This window comes from Mastigoproctus giganteus, chromosome 9 (genome assembly GCF_048544385.1).
Source record: "Mastigoproctus giganteus isolate SK-2022 chromosome 9, ASM4854438v1, whole genome shotgun sequence".
In the NCBI taxonomy this organism is placed as follows: domain Eukaryota; kingdom Metazoa; phylum Arthropoda; class Arachnida; order Uropygi; family Thelyphonidae; genus Mastigoproctus; species Mastigoproctus giganteus.
The window spans coordinates 44,308,512-44,332,016 of NC_143583.1; the positions used below are offsets into that span (position 1 = coordinate 44,308,512).

General features: G+C 37.9%; 1 protein-coding gene across 1 annotated transcript in view; it reads left to right on the forward strand.

Annotated features, from left to right (window-relative positions):
- PIG-Z (phosphatidylinositol glycan anchor biosynthesis class Z) overlaps positions 1–23,505 on the forward strand; it is a 28,526-nt gene continuing 5,021 nt past the window's right edge. Inside the window, exons 1-2 of the mRNA XM_090381463.1 lie at positions 1–115; positions 9,857–10,007. Coding sequence (XP_090237589.1) covers positions 9,887–10,007 — 121 coding nt within the window. The 5' untranslated portion in view covers positions 1–115; positions 9,857–9,886. The remainder of the gene's footprint in view (positions 116–9,856; positions 10,008–23,505) is intronic.

The following is a 23,505-nucleotide window of genomic DNA, read 5'->3' on the forward strand; positions in this document are numbered from 1 at the left end:
ATCCACAGTGGTGATCATCAGTCAGATGGAAGTTTTCAAGATATTTTAGGAATTGGTGGTTAATGGATTTCTCCATTACTTTAGAAAGAATAGAAGTGGAATGGGATGATAACTGGTTAATAATGGAATATCCTACTTTTGTAAATATAAAATCAGAAAGTTACAGCTTCTAACCATTTATATTCTAATCATGTAATTTCAGTAGTTCAAATTTTATTTGCCAAAGATAAAAATGTATTCAGTTAGAAAAATAATGAATCTAATATTAAAAATAGCATGTGCTTCCTTTTAAGTAACTCACTTCACTATCTGTTGGGGATTAATTGCATGCATACGTATATATGTGAGTGAATATAAGTATGTATGTACGTACATGTTAATATAAGTGTCTTATGGTGGGTGAGAAATGAATCCACTTAACCTGAAAAAAAAAAAAAAAAGTGTGCTGTCCTATTCATGGTACTGTATCAAGTAGGATAAGTATGTCAAAATGAGGAATGAATGAGAATGTCCTATAAGTGTTAATTGTACCCTGAAAATGTATACATATAAAAATTAAAAAAAAAAATTAATTAGCTATTCTTGCAAGTTAAGTTGCATAAATGTGAGTGAATGTTAAGTCACCTGTATAAATCATGTGATGACCAAATGAATGTTTATGATAAGTATATAAAAAAAACTCAAAAAAAACAGTGATGTCTTGGTAGTTGTTATATTTAGGTGGCACCTGTGTTCTGTCTGTATGATGCTAAAAGTAAGACGATAAATGTCTAAGAAAATGTTGTCTTATGTGTTGTTTCTCAGTCTGCCTTTAAATATCTATGTTAAAAAAAAAAAAAGCGTATTATGTAAATGTAAGTATGACAGGTGTGCAATTGGGCTGAGTGCACACAGAGCGTGTGCTGTTCTAACAGGTCCCCCAAATTAGACTGCAGCGGGGGCAGCCTACCAGGAAAATCTCCCTGCTGATGTCTTATCCTCTCTTCTGAGGCATGACATGGGATTTACTCACTGGCCATTGCAGGATTAACAACAGAGAAGCACTGCATGTGCACAGTGCAATTTCCTCCCCTCCACATTGGGTGATGTCTCTATGACTTGGCGCCTCTGTAGCTAGGTGGGAAGGAGCAGCAGTGCGTAGCACACGCTTCTTGATTGGACCGGGGTTTGAGCCCATCACCACCAAATACGGAGCATGCGGAAAGGTCAGGGAATGACCACCGCACTGGAGCAATATGACCTTAGTTGCTAATGCTCTTAAAAACCAAATAACAACAACAACAACTCTATGACTTTAATCCCTTACAATCCCAGGCTCCCTTCCATCCCAACCATTTTGCCTGGTAGACCCTACCGCCACAAATCTTTTTCTGCTCTTAACAGTCCTCCACAGGGAGAGGACTGTTAAGACAGAGGGGTATCCCTCTATCCTTTTAACTTCGTATAATCCACCTTCTTTATCTTCATTTGTTCTTCTCCTCCACATCTGTCTCCCCACTCCATTTTCACTTTCCAGTTGTTTTTTTGTTTTTTTTTCTGGGGCCCTCCCTGGCAAGTTCAGGCAACATCTAGGGTTCTGCTAGATGCCTTTCTATACCTGGCCTGCCTCCCCAGGGCAGAGGATGTGCAACATGGGGTGTCACTAGGAAGCCCTATACTAAATAGTTGGAGCAACAACACAACACAACATTATCATTAATACATGAGTTGTATTAATCTTACTTTCCATTTATCTTACTTGTTCCTCAAGATCTTTATCAATCGTTGCATCCTTTGCCACATTTCACATGCCTCGATATGATGTTGAGAAATACTGTCAGTTTTTATCTGAAAAGATAGATTTTTCCAATCTCGTAGTCTGGAGTAGCACAGCCATAAGCGAGGAACTGGACCATATGAGGAAGTAGAATAGTAGTACATGTCACTAAAACTTCTATTTTGTTGTTCAGGATCTATTGAAAATGGTCCTTTAGGTCTCTGGGTTGACAAACTCATAACGTTTCTTTTTGTTTCATCGGAAATGTTGATGTTCACATATTCTCCAAGATCACTTGAGAGAATAAATGGTGCAGTGCGCTCAACACTAATTTCCGACAAAGGCACATCTATTATTGTTGAATTGTTTTCATTTGATGACCCTGCTTGATTTAAATGATCCACAGATATATTTACACCAGCAGCATTCTTTTCCATATTTTCCGATTCAGTACTGGGCTGTCTTTTCTTTACCTTCTTCTGGACATAATTCATTACTGTGTTTTGTAAAGAAATGATCTAATTTAGGTATTTATTGACTGCTTATTCTTTTGCTTTCTTCATTGTCCTTTTTTTGGGCTCCACTCTTTTCCTTTTTCTTTTCATCCATTTTTAACCAAAATTTTTATTAATTTAATTTTAAACATTGTATTTTAAATACAAATAGCAATAATAAACAAATACATTTTTGTATATTAATTGCTGTTTTGATAATGACTTGAACTTGAATTGAAATTAATCAACTAACAACTTTTGACCACCGTATATGGCTGAATGTTCATATACAGTGGGGCCTATCCCTCCTGTCAAGTTGGGGAATTCTAAACACCATATGATATGACGCATACAATTACAGTAACCGAACGGATGTCTGATCACTATGCAAAGTTGCATTTGTAAAAGCAAAATAAAGACTGCCGCCACCTGAGTTTGTTATGTTTTGGTGATAAGATATAAGAAGAGAATTCCTTCCTTATTCTAGATGTATTTGCCCCTACTTGCATCTGTTTATGGAACCTGGTGAAGTAGGGCCCCTAGGCTTTGCCTACTTTTGCTATACAGTAGGTATGTCCCCTGGTTGGCAGGGTTGTTAACGGCAGTATGTTACTGCAACAGGATCTAGAAAAGTTAGGCAGATGGGCTGAGAAGTGGAAGCTGAAGTTTAACATTGGCAAATGCAATGTACTGCATATGCGTAGCAGTAACCCAAGAGCAATGTACCAACTTTGTGGTAATACACTCAGGGAAGTGGAGAATGAAAAAGACCTGAGGGGTAATTGTGCAGTCAGATATGAAGTTCTCCGAGCAGTGCAGACAGGCTGCCAGAACAGGTCATGGAGTCTTATCAATGATATATAAGAATTTTGCTAGAAGAGACAAGGAAGTGATTATTGCTTTGTATAAGGCAATGGCCAGGCCACACCTTGAGTACTGTGTACAGGTCTGGAGGCCTCAATTTAAGAAGGATGTAGAGTTGCTAGAATGAGTACAGACAATGATAATTAGATTGGTGAGAGGAAAAAAGTTGTGCTCTTAGCAAGAGAGGCTTAAATTGCCTTGACTCCAGGCAGCACCTGGAGTGTAGGCACCTGTGAGGTGAACTGATTGAGGTGTATAAGGCCTTGAATAATTTGAGCAGTCTCAATTCTGATGGGATGATTCCGCTTGCTCAAAGTAAGAACCTGCATTTATTATTAGCATTAGTAGAGGCATACAATGCAAGAAAGCAAGCTTATGCAGCATCAGCCAAAAAGAAACCTCCCATTTCACCCCTCCATTCGTTCCAAATGCTTGTCCAGCTCAGCCTTAAATTTATTTAGGCTATTAACTTCCACAACAAAAGATGGAAGCCTGTTCCACCAACTTAAGCTTTTCTTGGTAAGAGCATCCCTTTGTTCCCCTCACCAATCTTGTTGCTCTACTTTGTACTTGTTCTAGCAACTCTGCATCCTTCCTAAAATGAGGCCTTCAGACCTGTACACAGTACTCTAGGTGTGGCCTGACCATTGCCTTGTATAACGGGATAGTCACCTCCTTATCCCTGCTACAAAAATTCCTGTATATTATTGACAAGACTCCATGACCTGCCCTGGCAGCTCGTCTGCACTGCTCAGCAAATTTCATATTTGACTGCACAATTACCCCCAGGTCTTTTTCACTTTCCACTTCCCTGAGTTTAGTACCACACAGTTGGTACATTTCTCTTTGGTTATTGCTACCCATATGCAGTACTTTGCATTTGTCAATGTTAAACTTCAGTTGCCACTTCTCAGCCCATTTTATCTAGATCCAGTTGGAGTAGCATACTGTCTTTACTGTCATTAACAACCCTACCAATCTTTGTATCATCTGCAAACTTGGACATTAAACTCGATATAGCTTCATCAATATCATTGATAAATATACAAAACAACAATGAGCCCAACACTGAACCCTGGGGAACTCCACTAATAAAATTTGTCCACGAAGAGCAGTGTCCATTGATTACCACTCTCTGTCATATCCCACTCAACCATCCTTTATCCATTGTAGCAACTTACTCTTAATGCCATACCTCTCCAATTTGTACAGCAGTCTTCCATGTACAACAGTATCAAAAGTTTTCCTGAAATCCAAGTATATGATATCAGGATTATTTTTGGCATTCAGTTCCTTTGTGACCACATCATAGTATACAGTCAAATTGGTCAGACAAGACCTCCCTTTAACAAACTCATGCTGTGTCTTAATTATTATTGCAGTTTTGTCTAGATGATCTTGCAGTGCTTCTTTAACCAGTGGTTCCATTATTTTCCCTGGAACACAAGTTAAAACTAACAGGTCTGTATTTACTTGTCACCTTTTGAACCCCTTTGTGAATTGGTGATATATTTGCACACCTCCAGTCCATGGGGACCTCCCCTGAGTCCAAGGAAACTCTCATAATTATGGCTAAGGGTTTGCTTACTTCCTTTGCTGCCTCCTTTAACTTCAACAATTTCTCCTCCACTTTGCTCTCAGTTATTACAAAATCACTTAGCTCCCTGTTAGCGTTTGATAAACGTCTGGTACTCCCCTCATTGAATAACTCCTCATTTGTGAATGTAGATGCAAAATACTCATTCACTTTATCAGTTACCTGAGCATGATCATCAGTAGTCAACCCATCAATGTTAAGTGGTCCAATCTGATTCATCCCTTTCCTTCTAGAGTTTACATAAGTAAAGAACTCTTTGCTATTTTTCTTTGCATCCTTTGCCAAAGATTTCTTGTAATCTGCCTTTGCCTGCCTAACCTCTTTTGTGACTTGATTATAGACTAGTTTATACCTGTCATAGGCTTCTGTGTCACCTGATACTTTATATGCATCCCATACATTTTTCTTCTCTGCCACTAGCCTCATTAATTCATCTGACATCCATTTAGGCTTAAACCTTGAACAGTATTTATTAGTTGGAATGAAAAGCCTAGTAGCCTCCAAAATTAAGTCCCTGAAGGCTTCCCATTTAGAATTCAACTTTGGTAACGTCATCAGTTGATTCCACTGTACAGAATTTAAAAACTGTCTGAGCCTCTGTAGTTACCTTTACAAAAGCAAAAGCCCTTCCCTTTAGCCTTGATTTATATCTTTTAAGTAATTCCAACATCAGTACATTGTGATCACTGTCACACATCGGTTCCTTTATCTCCAAATTCTTAATGCACGAACTCCCTCTGTTTGCCTCTTGAACATGTTGCTGTAGAAAACAGTCATTCAGAAAAATCCACAAAAGTCTTGCTAGTGTGTCAGTGACCAAACCACAAGTTCCAGTCAATATCTGGAAATTTAAAATACCCCATTATACGACATTGTGATTTACTGGCCACTATTTTTCTGCACAATTGCTCATTATACTCATAAGATTCATTAGGCCTATAACACACACCTACAGTCATTTTTCCTTTCCCAGTGCTTATTTCACATCAAAAAGACTCAACACTGCATTGTCCACCAACATCAATTGGATGCACTTCCTTAGATTTTGTGTTTCTTAACTAACAGCATAACCTCTCCTCCCTTCCTGTCTATCCTTTCTGTACACATTGTACTCCCCAAATTCCAATTCTGCACTGCTTATATCTGTGTGACACCACTTCTCTGATATCCCAACAATATCTGCCTTTGATGTCTTGCCTAGCACTTCAAGCTCATCAAATTTATTAACTATACTCCTAGCATTGGTATACATGCACCTGTTCTTACTCTTGGCTACCTTAACACAGCCCATGTATTTACTTGTTTCACTATGACTCCCAACAGTCCTGGAAATCTCCATTACCTTGCTGCTCATTCTAATAGAAGCAGTGCAAGAATCACTTTTGCCTCTGCCTGCGGCCACTGTTAACCTTTTAGTCTGTGTATCCCCCACAAGCTAGCAGTTTTCTGACCCGCCTAACACTGCCTCGATAGCATCAGCAAATATTCTTGCACCCTTTCTATTTAAGTGTACCCCATCCCTCTAGAATGGTGCCTCTGTAGCCAGGTGGGAAGGAGCAGCAGTGCGAAGCACACACTTCTTGATTAGACCGGGGTTCGAGCCCATCACCACCAAATACGGAGGATGTGGGAAGGTCGGGGAATAACCACTGCATATCCCGGAGCAATATGGCCTTAGTTGCTAATGCTCCTAAAAACCAAATAATAAACAAACAATCCCTCTAGCAGCAGTCTCTCCTGTCAACAAGCACAGGCCAGGCTGAAAAAAATTCTACCCCTTGAGCCTTGCACAATCTCTCCAGGGCTGAATTGATCGAAAAGGCTCTCATCATATACTCTCTCCTATCGTATCTGGGTTGAATATATCGTATTAGGGTTGAATGTGAAAGTGTCTGCAAAATTGCAGACATTTTAAAATTCAACCCTAACTCGCAACTTTTTTTCAACATTGACCTTGACTTGTTAAGCAAATCTGCAGATTAAACCTGAGATGACATAGATTCAGCAAAGACAGTTGTAGAATACATTCAGGAAAGACAGTTGTAGAATAGATGTGTGGAAGTTTGACTTAGCCAGCAGGATTGCTGGAACAGACTTGTTTGTGTGGAAGTTGATAGCTTAAATAAATTTAATGCTGAAAGTATGGGGGTGTGGGAAATGGGAAGGGTTTTTTTTTTTGGCTGATGCTGTATAACCTTGCTTTCTTGATCATATGCCTCAATTAATGCTAATGCTAAAAACTGTCATTCCTCAATTTGAATTTATGCTCTTTCATGTGGGTAGAGAGGAAGAATCCCATGAGCATTGAGCTTGCTCAAACCCGTAAACACCTCAATCAGATCGCCTTGCAGGTGCCTAGTCTTCAAATGCTGCAATTTGCAGAACCTAAGCCTTTCTTGGTAACAGCATCTCTTCATTCCCCCTCACCAATCTTGTTGCTCTTCTCCGTACTCATTCCAGCAGTTCTACATTCTTTCGCATAAGCATTAGCAGAGGCATATGATGCCAAGAAATCCTTACTAAAATGAGGCCTCCAGATCTATATGCAGTACTCAAGCTTATATGTTTTTTTTTTTTTTTTTTTATTTGAGGTAATTTTCAATAAAAATCAAACTAAATTATCCAGTGTTTGAGAAATTGTCAAAAATGTAATTTTTTTTAATTTTCATATTTATGAAAGTATACCACTCAATGCTAAAATTTGATATGAAATTTAATATGTACATATTATTTTAGAAGGAAATCAGCAAATTTTAATTTTTCTTGTGGTTGCTCTTTCTGTGAATTGCACTACATGTATTTTAAAGCTTTCAGAAGTGGTTGGAATTGTTGGGAACTTCAGCAAGCATGGCTAATTTATCCTTATTTTATTTTTTAACATATGTCACATATAGTTTGCTAACCACATTGTACTCTCATAAAGTTGCCACTTTAGCACCTCTTTAATTTTTTTATTGAGGAGCTCAGGATTCAATAGAAAGAACAACCTATTTCCATTTTAACATGATCAGTGTGCATGGATTAAAATTTAAAAAACAAAAAAACAGAGGAATGTTAAAGTAAACCTTTCAGTAGTAAAATAGTAAAAGGGGACCCAGCAGCACTGAAATCTGATAGGAAAAATAATAACAGAGTTAGTATTAACTCTAATAATAACATTAGATTAATAATAACAAGTGACTGTTGTTATTAAAGGGAAGTGGCCATTAATAACAACTCTCTCACGGTAACTCAGAAATTCTTTTTTTTCTGGTGCAACATAGGCCTCAGGCTTCCTTGCACTATATGGATAATAATATTGATAAACACATGCCAAGTTAAGTGTTTAAATTTGCTGATGATGTAAAGGTTAACAGGGTTGTTAATGACAGGAATCAGGATATGCTCCTTCAGTTAGACCTCGTAAATTGGGAAGATGGGCTGAAAAGTGACAGTCATTTCAGCCCAGAGGTTTAATATTGATCTAATAATGAACTAATCCTCGGGGCAATGATATATAAGAATTTTGCCTACCAGGACAAGGAGGTAATTATCTCATTCTGTAAGGCAATGTTTAGACTACATTTTGAGTATTACAGGAAGGGAGCTTCATTTTTGGAAGGATGTGAATATGATAGAATGGGTGGAAAGAAGAGCAACAAGATTAGTCAGGGGCATGAACAGATACTCTGCTCCCACACACATACAGGGTGTTCGGAAAGTCACTGTGCACTTTTCTAATCATATTTTGTTTATATTTAAGATTTTGATCCCAGTATGGTTTTAACAACTGACGAACGTGTATTCCGAGAAGGTGGTAGATACAGATGTGGTGTGACAGTGATTTGCTGACAAATTCCCAGATACACCTGTTCTTCATCGCAATACAGTTCGTAACCTTGTCGATAAGTTTCGGGAAACAGGAGCAGTGGATGATGTCAAATGCTGTGGAAGGCCAGAAAAGCTATCGGAGGAGAAACTGTTGGATATTTCTGATAGTATGCTGCAGAGTCCATCAAAATCATTACGAAAGTTAGCTCAGCAGCATGAGGCTTGGAACTGCTGATAAAGCCGTCAGAAAGAAATTAAAGCTCTTCCCATACAAAATAATGGTGGTACATGAACTAAAAGCAACTGATCATAAAAAAAGAATATGCTATTGCAGATGGTTTAACCGATTTATCGAAGAGAATACAGCTAATGTGTTGGATGTGACCTTTTTCACCGAAGAAGCATGGTTCCATCTCTCGGGTTATGTTAATTCGCAAAATTCAAGATTGTGATCATCCCATAATTCTCACACTTTGCATGAAACACCCCTACATGATTTCAAGGTTGGTGTGTGGGTCGCGATTTCCAGATGTCGAATTGTTGGCCCTATTTTCTTTATGAACACAATAAACAGCGAGCGCTATTGTTTGGAGATTCTTCACACCTTCATTGGTCAGATGACAAGTGATGAAATCAATTACTCATGGTTTCAACAGGATGGTGCTACTGCTCACACATCTCACAGATCTATGCAGTTATTAAAGGAATGTTTTGGAGACCGCATTATTTCGACAGACGTGTGGCCCCCACGCTCACAGATCTAAATCCACCAGACTTTTATCTATGAGGAGCAGCAAAATCTGCAGTGTATCGAGCTTGTCTGCGCACGCTGGATGACTTGAAAGCAGCGATAACAGCATTCATTCAGTCTATTTCAAGCGAGCAACTGATAGCGGTGTTTAGAAACAAAATAAGAAGGAATAATTTCAACATTGTTTATAATTGTCATTCATATTTACCTCCTGTATTCTATATTGAAACACGTCTGTTAATAAATATATAAGTGCACAGTGACTTTCTGAACACCCTGTATATATATATATATATATATCCCCTAAGAGTGAGTGGAAGCCAAATTATGGATAATTATTGATACTTGCTGGGTGCCATATGAGTGTATGTATTTCTTTTCTGTAGATCTGTAATCTACAGTTAGTTAAACAGTGCTTTCATTTTTATATGTAGTTAGTACTGCTTGTTTTCTTTATATGCATTTCCTGATACTTATTTTAATATTTTTTTCTTTAAAACTGTTTTAACAATTTTAAAAAATATATTTCAATGCCTTACTTTTACTGTTTTTTTTTTTTTTTTTTTTCTTTTCTTTTCTCCTAGAAAGCACTGGGTCCTCTGCCTGTCTAAAAGATGAAATTAAGACTATGGCACTGGAAACTTATGGTATTCATTCGATTTATTTTAACTCTTCTACCTCAGACAGGCTATATTCATCCTGATGAATTTTTTCAGACAACGGAAATAGTTGCTGGTATGTTGACCACTTATACCTTATATCAATGCAATATGTGCAGGAAATTTCTTTTTTCTTATTGATTTCTTTTATTTATTATTAACTAAAAGTTATCAATAGTTAAGATCTCTTTCCTAGTTAATGTTTTGTTTCTTCCTCCCTCCCCCCTCTCAGATATGGTATAAATTTTATAATTCAAAGTCACTCTGAAATTTAACAGATATTCTGATTGATTGATTTTACTGAAAGGACATAGCCACATTTCATACATAAAGATGAACTAAGTTTGTTAAGTGTGCCAGTCTCACATTGTGGAGGCACTCTGCCATAGTTTGTGTTGGTATTGAACTACTCTAAATAAAATGCATTGCCCAAATTGTGAAGTATATTGCTGTTTTATTTAGAATAGTGCAATATGAAAGCAACTTGTGATGGAGTACCTCCACAGGGCGACATCTGTGCATTAATTAGTCAACTTAGTTTGATCAGGTGCTACACACAAACTGCAGCTGTGCCCTTTGAGTTCAACATTGTTATATATCATGAATACATAGGCTTTTGCCATAAAATAACATTTCATGTGAGCATAAAGGTTGTACTGCAGATAATGTGCACTTCTCTTTCAGTGGATACTGTTATTTATTTATAATGCAGTGGTACCATGTTTATAGCTGTATTGATGTGTTTCATTGCAAATTATATATTTTGTATATATCTATATAATATTGGTCTAGATACACCATAGATAACTCTTAAAGAAAAAGCTACGGTAGTAGTGTGAAAGGCATAATTTCATCTGTATCTCATATTGTGCTCATCCTTCACAGCAAGTTGCCGATGTATTGCACTGCCTAGAATAAGTAATGCTTCACTAATAGAGAAGACTATTGTTGCTTATTCTCGGTGGGCACCACCACCCAGATGCTACCGTTTCAAAGCTAGTTTGTATGTGTGGGATAATAACTCTATTATCCACTTGTCCCTATTAGACTTAGAAAAGCAAAAAGTAGAGGGAAAGTTATAGCAGGAGAAGAAGAAGAAGAAGAAAAGAAATGGTGTAGATGAATGAACGGGACAGTAACTCCTTCAACTCACACTACTCAAAAACTCAAACTCCTCAAATAGCCAATGCTTCCACAGTGGGGAAGAAAGTTGTTACCTAGTCTTGGAAACTCCATGACTATCAGGCTATCCCAGTGACCATTTCAAGGCTAGTTGGCTTTTTATCGGTTGGTGGGCAGGTACCCTGGTATTGCAAACATGACAACTAGTTGTGAAGTTATTCACACAATGTGAAAGATGTCTAAAGGTTTATGTGATAATATTTAAATAAAATTAAATGCAACTAAGCATAATATTTTAAAAGTTTAAGATTCTATATCTATATAATATCGCTGTAGATACACCATAGACAACTCTTTATTTAAATATTATCGCATAAACCTTTTGGCATCTTTCATATTGTCTGATTAACTTCACAACTGGGTTGCCATATTTGCAATACCAGGGTACCAACTGCAAACCCACCAATGAAAAGCCAGCTAGCTTTGAAACGGTGCTGTCTGGGTGATGGTGCCCACCGAGAATAAGTAACAATAGTCTTCTCTATTAGTGAAGCATTACTTATTTGAGGTAGTGCAATACATGGGCAACTCATTGTGAAGGATGAGCACAATATGAGATACAGATGAAATGATGCCTTTCACACTACTACTACTGTAGTTTTTCTTTAAGAATTGTCTATGCAGTATCTACACCAATATTGTATAGATATAGAATCTTAAAATATTATGCCTAGATGCATTTAATTTTATTTAAATATTCTGAATACACACACATAGCTGTGCAAGGTATGACGTGATTTCTTCAGACATCTTGCCTAGATTTTCATTGGTTGAACCACTTTTGCCTTGACACACTATGGCCAAGGCAAATATGGTGTATCTACACCGATATTATATAGATATTCTTCCAATTAACACACTCAGAACTATGCGTTCTCCATAGATCTATGTAGGTATGTCTTTTACAATAATCTTCCCCATAAACTAATATATAAATACATGAATTTGAAAGTGTATGCAATTCTGCCCAGACACGATAGGAGGGAGTATATAATGAGAGCCTTTTCGATCAATTCGGCCCTGGAGAGAATGTTCAAGGCTCAAGGGGTAGAATTATTCTCAGCCTGGTATGCGCTTGTTAACAGGAAAGACTGCTTCTACAGGGATGGGATACACTTAAATAGAAAGGGTGCAAGAATATTTGCTGATGCTATCGAGGCAGTGTTAGGTGAGTCAGAAAACTGATAGATTGGGGGAATACACAGACTAATAGATTAACAGTAGCTGCTGGCAGAGGTGAAAGTGATTCTTGCACTGCTTCTGTTGGAATGAGCAGCAGCCTGGAAAACAAGATGCAGGGGATTTCAGAGACTACTGGGTGTCATTTTGGTACAAGTAAACACATGTGTTGTGTTAGCGTAGCTAAGAATAGGAACAGGTGCATGTATACTTGCATGTACACCAATGCTGTGAGTTTAGTAAATAAATTTGATGAATTTGAGGTGTTGGTCAAAACATCAAAGGCTGATATTGTTGGAATATCAGAGACATGGTGTCACACAGAGATAAGGAATGCAGAACTGGAATTTGAGGAGTACAATGTGTACAGAAAGGATGGACAGGATAGGAAGGGAGGAGAGGTTATATTATTAGTTAAGAAACACATAAAATCCAAGGAAGTACAGTCATTCGACATCACTGGACAGTGCACTATCGAGTCAGTTTGGTGTGACATAAACACTGGGAAATCAAAATTGAGGGTAGGAGTGTGTTATAGGCCTAATGACTCTGATGAGTATAATAAAAAACTGTACAGGAAAATAGAGTGGCCCAGTAAATCAGAAAGTCTTATAATGGGAGATTTTAATTTCCCGGATATTGACTGGAATTTGTGGGTTGGTCACTCACACATTAGCAAGGCTTTTGTGGATTTATTGGATGATTGTTTCCTACAGCAGCACGTTCTTGAGGCAACTAGAACGAGTAATAGTCTTGATCTGATTATCAGTAGTGATTCTTCATGCATTAAGAATCTGCAGATAAAGGAACCACTAGGTGGCAGTGATCACAGTGTGCTGAAGTAGGATTTACTCAAGGAGATAACTATTATCAAGGGTAAAGGGAAGGGTTTTTGCTTTCGTAAAGGTGACTACGGAAGTCTGAGACAGTATTTAAATTCCATACAGTGGGACCAACTGATGATGTTACAAGCAGCAAATTCAAAATGGGAAGCATTCAAAGAATTAATCTTGGAAGCTACTAGGCTTTACATACCAACTAAGAAATATCGTTCAAGGTTTAGGCCTAAATGGATGTCAGATGAACTAATGAGACATGTGGCAGAGAAGAAAAATGCATGGGATACATATGGATGTATGGATGTAAATGAATGGGTGACATGGAAGTCTACAATAGATATAAGCTGGTCTGTAACCAAGTCACAAGCAGGGATAGGAATGTGATTATTCCCTTGTATAAGGAAATGGTCAGGCCACACTTTGAGTACTGTATACAGATCTGAAGGCCTCATTTCAAGAAGGATGTTGAGCTGCTGGAACAAGTACAGAGAAGGGCAACAAGATTAGTGAATGGAACACACCAGGGTTGCTCTTACAAATTAAGTTTTGCAAATTACAGTGTGTGGATTCTTCCTCTGGCTAAGAATAATCGCCTGAGAGGGCATAAATTCAAATTGAGGAAAGACAGTTGTAGGATAAATGTGCTGAAGTTTGACTTTAGCCAGTGGTTGGTTGATTGCTGGAACAAACGTCCATCAGAACTATACAAACATTTGGACCGAGTGGATGGGTGAAATGAGAAGGGTGCGTTTTATTTATTTTTTTTGGTTTTTTTTTTGGCTGATGTTATATATGCTTGCTTTCTTGCATCATGTGTCCTTGCTAATAATAATGTTATCGGAATTAGGCAAAGTAAGGCACATTTCAAGAAGTTTTTATATTAAAGATGTGAAAAAAAGTAGCAAAGACTTTTTTGTGTCTGCTAATTCTGGAAGAAATGCAATGAAAATTTTATGGTGGAGATACCAGAAGGATGCCAAATTCTAACTGGGAATTAAATGTTTTTGTGATAACTAAATGGAAAGTGGAGAAAATGCAAAGCTAAAAGTAAATAAGGAACCTAGGACTTACTATATCTATTCAATTACATAAGCAGCAGAAGAGGCTTTACCCCAGTGGTCGGGAACCTTTTTTGAAGGATCAAATCAACAAAAAAACCTATAAAGAGTAAAATTTGAATAGCTGCAACTATAGTTCAAGCTGTCCAGGGGCCTGTAAAATTTTTAAAACATTGAAACTTAAAATAAGATATTTTATTATTTCAGTGTTGATATAAACACTAATTCTATAGTTATGACATTTGAAAAGATGTCTGATATCTGTACAGTTATTTTGTTTTAATAGGTATAATAAATAAAAGAACATTTTTAATAATTTTTCATTTTAATAGGCATATTCAAGTAAATACAATAAATCCGTTTTGCAAAAATAAAATTCATTAGTGTGAGGAACAACATATTTGATAACAATTTATTTTAATAGGCATATTCAATTAATATTATGAAATAAAATTCATTAGTGTGACTTTTGAAGTTGCATGTAAACATTACTAAATATTTATATTCACTAACCAGTTCTAAAAGTTAGGCAAACAGTTTGCTGTATAACACTTGGGTGAAATTAATTACTTGGTATATTAATTTCAATCATCATTAAATGCCGATCTCCAGGTAATTCTCCAGTGGCGCAAAGACAACTTAGTTGATTTCAGTCCTTCTAAAACTCATCTCACAAAAAGGATTCTTCTGCTCCTGTGCTTATATTTGGTGACACTGATTTCTAGGCAAGATGATATATCTCTTTTTGGGATTACCCTGACTTCTAATCTCTCTTGGCACAAGCACATTACAAATATTGCTTCCTCTGCATCAAAAAAACTTGGTTTTCTCTATCGCTCTCGGCATTACTTTTCTTCCAAACTGTTTTTTTTTATTATTATTATTATTATTATTACCTATATGGTGCACCAGCCAAAAAAAAAAATGTCTGAGTTACCCTGAAAGAGAGAGAGAGAGAAGTAGAAGGGAACCACCAAGAAAGAGAAGAATGATGATATCCGGCTCAAGACCCTGGGTGTGCCAAGCCCAACTCACCAGATGTGAGCTCCTGGGGTTTGTTCACTCTGTACAAATTGCAAATCTGCCCTGCCTTGGAATATTGTTCCCATATCTGGGGCAGTGCCCCCAAAACCTCTCTCAGGGTTGGCTTCTAGATTCCATTCAGAAGCGGGCAGTTAGATTAATTAATGACTCATTTCGAACAATCTCTCCACAGACTAGTTTTCTGTCTCATAGATGTTCTCTTTCTGTTGCATGCCTTTTCTACAGATAATTCCTTGGGCACTGTCCTTCTGAATTGACTTCTACAATTCCCGCTCTCTCTCTTACTCTTTCAAAACAGTCCAAACACGTGCCGCCACCAGCCAATATCCATTTACTGTCCAATTTCAAACTCACAGAACCAACTTTTCATCTTCCTCGTTTGTTCATTCAACTGCCATTTTCTGGAACAACCTTCCTTCATTCTTATTTCCCGAAAATTACAATCTACAGAAGTTCAAGTCTAATGTCATCAAATATCTTCTTTCGTTTTCTCAGCCTCCAACCCAAGCACAGTACTAAGTTCTATAGGTTCTAATATCTCTCATGTTTGGGGTTTTCATTAAAAAAAATAATAAAATAAAAATACTCGGAGAGCCATTTTAACACTTTTCCTCTTGACAGCTGTTGTAAAAATATAAATGTAACTAAATCTTTATATTCACTACCCAGTTCTTCTAAAAGTGAAGCAAACAGTTTGCCATATAACACCTTTAGATTGGATCAAATTGATTACTGGTACATTGACACCCATTACTTTTTTCAGCTGTGATAATATTCCTAAAGATTTTGCAACTAAAGTTTCTTGATGCATAATAGAATGAAATGAAATAATTTCATGAAAAACATGACTTGAGAATAATTAAACAAAGCCTTTTTTTTTGCAATTATAATTGGTGCTCTGTCTGTTGCAATGAATACTATATGATCAATAGTTCTATTTTTAATCTTTAAACATTAGCATTAGCATTAGTAGAAGCATATGATGCAAGAAAGCAAGCTTATGCAGCATCAGCCAAAAAAAAAAAAAAACACCCCCATTTTACCCCTCCGTTCATTCGAAATACCTGTCCAGCTGAGCCTTAAATTTATTTAGACTATCAACTTCCACAACAAGGGATGGAAGTCTGTTCCACCAACCACCTACCTACTGGCTAAAGGCAAATTTCTGCACATATCTATCCTACATCTGTCTTTCCTCAATTTGAATTTATGCCCTCTCAGGTGATTATTCTGAGCAAGTGGAAGAATCCCATCAGCATTGGGCATGCTCAAACCATTCAAGGCTTTATACACCTCTATCAGACCATCTCGCCGGTGCCTAGTCTCCAGACACTGTAATTTGCAAAACTTAAGCCTTTCTTTGTAAGAGCAACCCTTTGTTCCATTCACTAATCTTGTTGCCCTTCTCTGTACTTGTTCCAGTAGCTCTACATCCTTCTTGAAATTAGGCCTCCAGACCTGTATACGTACTCAAGGTGTGACCTGACCATTGCCTTATACAAGGGAATAATCACCTCCTTATCCCTGCTAGAAAAATTCCTGTATATCATTGACAAGGCACCATGAGCTACTCTTGCAGCCCATCTGCACTGCTCAGAAAACTTCATATCTGCCTGCACAATTACGCCCAGGTCCTTTTCATTCTCTACCACTGTCATTGTAGCACCACAGAGTTGATACGTTGCTGTGGGGTTACTGTTTCCCATATGTAGTACTTTACATTTGTCAATGTTAAACTTCATTTGCCACCTCTCAGCCCATCTGCTCAAACTTTCCAGATCCTGTTGCAGCAGCATAGTGTCAGTAGTGTCCTTAACAACCCTGCCAACCTTTGTATCGTCTGCAAGCTTGGACATTAAGCTTGATATACCATCATCAATATCATTTATAAATACAGAAAACAACAATGGACCCAACACTGAACCCTGAGGGATTCCACTAATAACATTAGTCCCCAATGAGCAGTGTCCATTGATTACCACTCTCTGTCTTCTCCCCCTCAACCATCCCTTTATCCATAGCAACAATTTGCCACCAATGCCACAGTGCTCCAATTTGTGCAGCAGTCTTCCATGTGCAACAGTATCAGAAGCCTTTTTAAGATCCAAATATATTATATCAAAGTTATTCCCTGCATCCAGTTATTTTGTGACTGCATCATAGTATCCAATCAAGTTGGTCAGGCAAGACTTTCCCTTAACAAAACCATGCTGTGTCCAAGCTATAACTGAAGTCTTGTCTAGATGATACTGCAGTGGGTCTTTAACCAGTGCCTCCATTAATTTTCCTGGAACAGAAGTTAAACTCACAGGTCTATAATTACTTGTGTCAGCCTTTGATCCTCCTTTGTGAATTGGGGTCACATTTGCACAACTCCAGTCTATGGGTACCTCCCCTGAGTCCAAAGAAGCTCTCATAATTATGGCTAAGGGTTTGCTTACTTCCTTTGCTGCCTCCTTTAATATAACTGGATAGATCCCATCCACTCCGGGTGCCTTTTTTATGTTTATCCTTAACAATTTCTCCTCCACTTTCCTCTCAGTTATTACAGAATCATCTAGCTCACTGTCAGAGTTTACTTAACCTCTGGCATTTCCCATCCTGAATAACTCCTCATCTGTGAAGGTAGATGCAAAATACTCGTTTAGTTTTAGTATTTTAGAGAGTTTCTGAAATATCTTCACCTGTAATATCTCCTTTAAGTGCTAATAATTCAATAAGTTCCTCTTGAATACCGGAAGGTGTTATACATTTATCCATCATGCAACACTGTGCTCTGTCAATAATATCAGTTGATTCCTCAATTGCAAGGGATATAAATTCAGCAGAAATAAAATCAACAATTTTCATATTTGATACTTCTGCAGAAATAGTTGTGATTTGTCCTTTCACAATTCTAGTTGAGTGAGGTAAGTCTAATTTTTTTAAGATATCCTTATTTTTAAAATCTTTATAGAGAATTTTAGAAGCATTATAATTATTGTTTTTTAGAAATTCACCATCTGCCCTAGGTTTCTGTGCCACCTGATAATTTATATGCATCCCACACATTTTTCTTCTCTGCCACGAGCCTCATTAGTTCATCTGACATCCATTTAGGTTTTTTAATCTGTGAAAAACGGCCTCCGTAGCCGAGTGGGCAGGAGCGGGAGTGCAGTAGCACACGCTCTTTGAGTAGACCGGGGTTCAAGCCCCTGACTGCTGAATACGGTCGATCTGCCAACCCGCACTGGACCAGCGTGGCAGATTATGGTCCATTTCCCTCAGCATGAATTGTTGAGGAGGCTTCCATCCTGCAGTGGGTTGATAATGGCTGCACTTTACTTTACTTTTTAATCTGTGAAAGGTATTCCCACTTTTGTGATTTCCAAAGGTAATAAAAAAACTTGCTTCTTTTGTACTTGAAGGCTTCACCAATTTGAAAAACAACTTTGCTGAAGTAGTGTTTTCTTTTGTAATTCTTCAACAGCTTTTTTCTACTGACACCACAGGATACTTTTCAGTGACCGAAATGTTTTCCTTGAAAATGTCACTCATTATTGCTTATTTTATTGATCTCAATCGTAAATGACAAATTAAGCATTGAGGAGTCCCATTACTTTCTATAAATGCAAATTTCTTAGTCCACATTTTATTGAAGCCTCTGTTTACATCAGTGATTTTTCTCTTTCTTGAACGCATGGTAATTTCAAGGGTTATATCACAAATTTAAAATACTCTGATACAAATATGTGCATAAAACAAGAGTAAAACTACTAAATAGCACTGTAAATATGGTAAATATGAAATTATACACAACCAGTTCATGCAACCTGGCACAAAGAAATAGCACCTGTGTGCTGAACAAATCCGGATATGCATGTGTGCTACTACTGCTATCCAGCTAAAATTAAATCGGTTACAATTCTGACAAACAAACGCACAGATGGCATGATGAAAATGGTCAATATGGATTTGGGGACACAGAAAATGGATGTTTCCATGAAAATCCCGATGTGGAGAATTTTCATGATTACAGTACTTCCTTATTACTACATGTAAGAAAGTAAGTGTCCAAAAACAGCATGTCCAATAAATGTTAAAAACATTTAAATAATAAATTATTTTTATTTGTGTAATGTATTGTATAAAATTGGGCGAAATTCTGCTTGTTTTTTTAACTCAAAAGAGCAGCAGTTTTATTCAGCATGAGTCGCCATTCTCCAACCTGTGCATATGCATCTGAGGGGGCATAAATTCAAATTGTGGAAAGACAGTTATAGAATAATAGATGTGCAGAAATTTTCCTTTAATCAGTGGGTGGTTAAGTGCTGGAACAAACTTCCATAGCTTAAATTAATTCAAGGAACAACTGAACAAACTTTTGGTGTGAATGGATGAGTGAAATGGGGTGTTTTTTTACTTTTTTATTTTTTTTATTTGCTGATGTTGTATAAGCTTGCTTCCTTGCATCATTTGCCTCTACTAATGCTAAAATCTGCCTTAGCTTGCCTAACCTCCCTTGTGACTTGATTACAGACTAGTTTATATCTGCTATTTGCTTCTGAGTCGCCTGATTATTTGTATGCATCCCGTGCAGTTTTCTTCTCTTATTAGTTCATCTGACATCCATTTAGGTCTAATCCAGGAACAGTATTTCTTAGTTGGCGTGAAAGCCTAGTAGCTTCTATGCGTATTTCCTTGAATGCTTCCCATTTAGAATTTGCTGATGGTAATATCATCAGTTGGTCCCACTGCATAGAATTTGAAAATTGTCTGAGATCGTTATAGTCACCTTTATGAAAGCAGGGCACCTCTATAACCAGGTGGGCAGGAGCAGCAGTATGTAGCGCACACACTTCTTGATTAGACCCGGGTTTGAGCCCGTGACCACCAAATACGGAGGATGCGGAAAGGTCAGGAAATGACCACCGCATATCCTCGGAGCAGTATGGCCTTAGTTGCTAATGCTCCTAAAAAAAAAAAAAAAGAAAGCAGAACCCCTTCCCTTTACCCTGGATGGTAGTTACATCCTTAAGTAAATCTTACATCAGTGCACTGTGATCACTGCCACCTCTTGGTTCTTTTATCTGCAGGTTCTTAATGCATTAATTGAGAGGGACTGGGTACACTACTGCAACAAGACCTAGAAAACTCAGGTTGATGGGCTGATAAGTGGCAATTGAGGTTTAACATTGGTAGCAATAATCACAGGTTAACAACATACTAATTGATTAGTAGCACACATGAGGTAGTGAAGAACACAAATCACATAGGAGTAATTGTATAATCTGACATGAAGTTCTCTTGAGTTGTGCAGACAGACTTCTAGGACAGATCATGGGCTTTTTTTGCTGACATTGGGAATTTTGCTAGCAGGGACAAAGAGGTGATTATCTCATCGTTTAAGATAGTAATTAGGCCACATCTTGAATACTGCATATAAGTCTCAAAGCCTTGATTTATGATGTAGATCTCTTGGAATGAGAGAAACAAAGAGACAAGATTAATCAAAGGCACAAAAGGATACTCTTGCCAGGAAAGCCTTGACTTCAGTTAATTGCAATATCTGAAAAAAATTAAGCACCCGTGAGGAGACTTGATTGAAATGTTTAAGGCTTTAAATGGATTGAGTGAATTAAATGCTGATGGAATCCTCATTCTTTCATAAGGGGATATAAATTTAAATTGAAAAGAATTTAAATTTAAGGTGCGAGGATAGATGTATGGAAATTTGCTTTCAGCCAGGGAGTAGTTGATTGTTGGAATGAACTGCTATTTTATGTGGAAGTAAGTAGACTGATTAAATTTAAGAATGGATTAGACAAGTTATTGGATGGACAAATGTTTAACTAGACTAGACTGGTAGAACAGTGGCACCCTGTGATAAGTCTGTTTTAAAAAAGAGATTAGAAATGCTCAGAAAAGCGATAGAAGCACTTTACAAAATTACCAAATTTTAAAAATCCAACAAGCAGTCACCAGTGAGTGACACCAACTCATGTCCAGATTCAGTTGAATGTTCCAAAATAACTTTTGGAAAAAAAAAAAAAAAAAACACAAGTTAGTGAAGTCCCCAAGTTAAAGATCTGAAATCACAAACTATTGGTCCGAATAAAGACATTAAGCATGATGTGCCTTCATCAATATCATTAATAAATATAGAAAACAACAATTGGCCCAGCACCGAATCCTGTGTGAACTCTGTTAATAACATCCTTCCAAGAACAGTAGTGTCCATGAAACAACCCTCTGCCTTCTACCATTAACCATCCCTTTATCCACAGCAGTAACTTGCCCTTAATGCTACACTGCTCTAATTTGTATAGCAGGCTTATGTATTGTTCTTCTAACTCTGCTAATTAGTTGGAACCTTTTGACTTTCTTTTCTTTGAAACTACTTTCACCGTCTAACTTTCACTAATAGTGAAGTAATTTTCCCTCTGTGTTTTTAATACTCCTAACTCTAGCTGGCTGCAATTTTGTGGTTACACTGACCCAGTTGGTGAAGATGCTGAAACTTTTAAAATTGCTAATTATCTTACACATCTTGTTCGTTTACTTATCACAATCTGGTCATTGCCATCAATTCTCTACCAGCCTTGTCAACTGCCGGTGATGATGGAGTTCCTCAATTCATGCTTCAATGCCTAAGTCCGTACATTATTCAGGCCACTTATAATTATCTTCAAGCAGTTACTCTTGAACCAGATTTTCCCACAGCAGTCAATGGAAAAACTATCTCATCAAACCTTTACCTAAAGTTCAGTCGCCATTGCAACTTAAACACTACCGACCCATCTCTCAACTCCTCCAGCCTGCTGAAGCTTCTGGAGGCCTTACTCTCCATCCTCACCAAGCAGATCTTGCCCAGCAATCCAGCCGAAATTCACTACTCCCTTCCAAACAGATCAGTGATCACCAATCTGCTAGCCACCACGATTACTATCTTGTTAGAATTTGAGAAAAGGCAAGAACTAGCTGTTACTTACTTAGACATTGAGGCCGCATTTGATGCTGTCCAAGTAAACCAACTTCTTACTCTCCTGGAATGCCGCCTCCAGATCACAGGGAACATACTATGCTTTCCCTCCTCTCTTCTGCTTGACAGAGTTGTAAAGCTTCATACAAGAGATCGCACCCTTGCAAGATCCATTGCTGCAGGAGTCCCACAAGGAGGTGTTGTTTTGGACCTTCTGTTTTCATCTATCATCTCCCCACTGGTTACACATACTCGGTATCTACTGAGCTATATGGATGATATCAAGATTCTCCCATCATCCCCAGTCAAGACCTAGATCTGGTAAAAATGGAAATTAATGAAGCAAACTCCTTCATCTCTCCAGCCTTCAGTCAGCAATACCCTCATCCCAATTGTGCCCAGCCATTGTGTTCTAGTCTTCGTGTTCAACTCCAAACTTCGATTTAATGCCCACTTAGACGTGCTCCTCACATGTGCTTCAAGACTCCGGTGGATAGCAAAACAACATCTCCTACCTATCACCGATAAAAGACAACCGTGAAGTACATAAGGACAGTTATCTTTCCACCTTTACTTTATGCTGCTGAAATTTGGTCCTCAGCAGCACTGTCAATAAAGAAACGACTCTTTGCCTCAGAATTCTGGCTCCTAAAGTGGACCAACGTGAAGCATAGCCTTCCAGCTCTGCTTCGCACCACGCAGCTTGCTGACTCTCTTGGGATTCCACAGCTTCCTTAATCGATGACCAACACCTCTTAGCAACAGTCAAGATGATAACAGGCATAATTGCAACACCTTCATTCTGGGATACCTGTAGCTGGAGGATTTCCCCCTGCTGCCCTTTGGGGGCCAATCCTGAGCTCTGCCTGTGTTCAGCATGACTCCATCTCTCGGACAGGTTCCTCCCTCAAGCAAACTCAGGCACTTGATGCCAACCTGAACAAATTCATCATCGACTGGACATACCGGAGAAAAATTATGACTAGCAGGACTAATCAGCAGTGACTCATCTGTACCTTTGCATCTGCTTCCATCTGATTGAGCTGGTGCTCTTATCTTAATGTTAAGCCAGCTCAATCAGACCTAACTCTTGTGAGGAGTTCTCTCCTTTGTATTGAAATATATTTTAATTTGTATAGTTACCTTTTTCATTTTGTAAATAATTGTTCGAGTATCCTGGATCTGGGAGGCTGTAAACTTATGGCTGTGAAGGGTAATCAAGATTCTCTCTCTCAAGCTTTTCTCACTAATAACCCTTCAAAGTACATGGTCAATGTTAGTGGTCCTCTAGGTTCCTCATCACAATTTAGG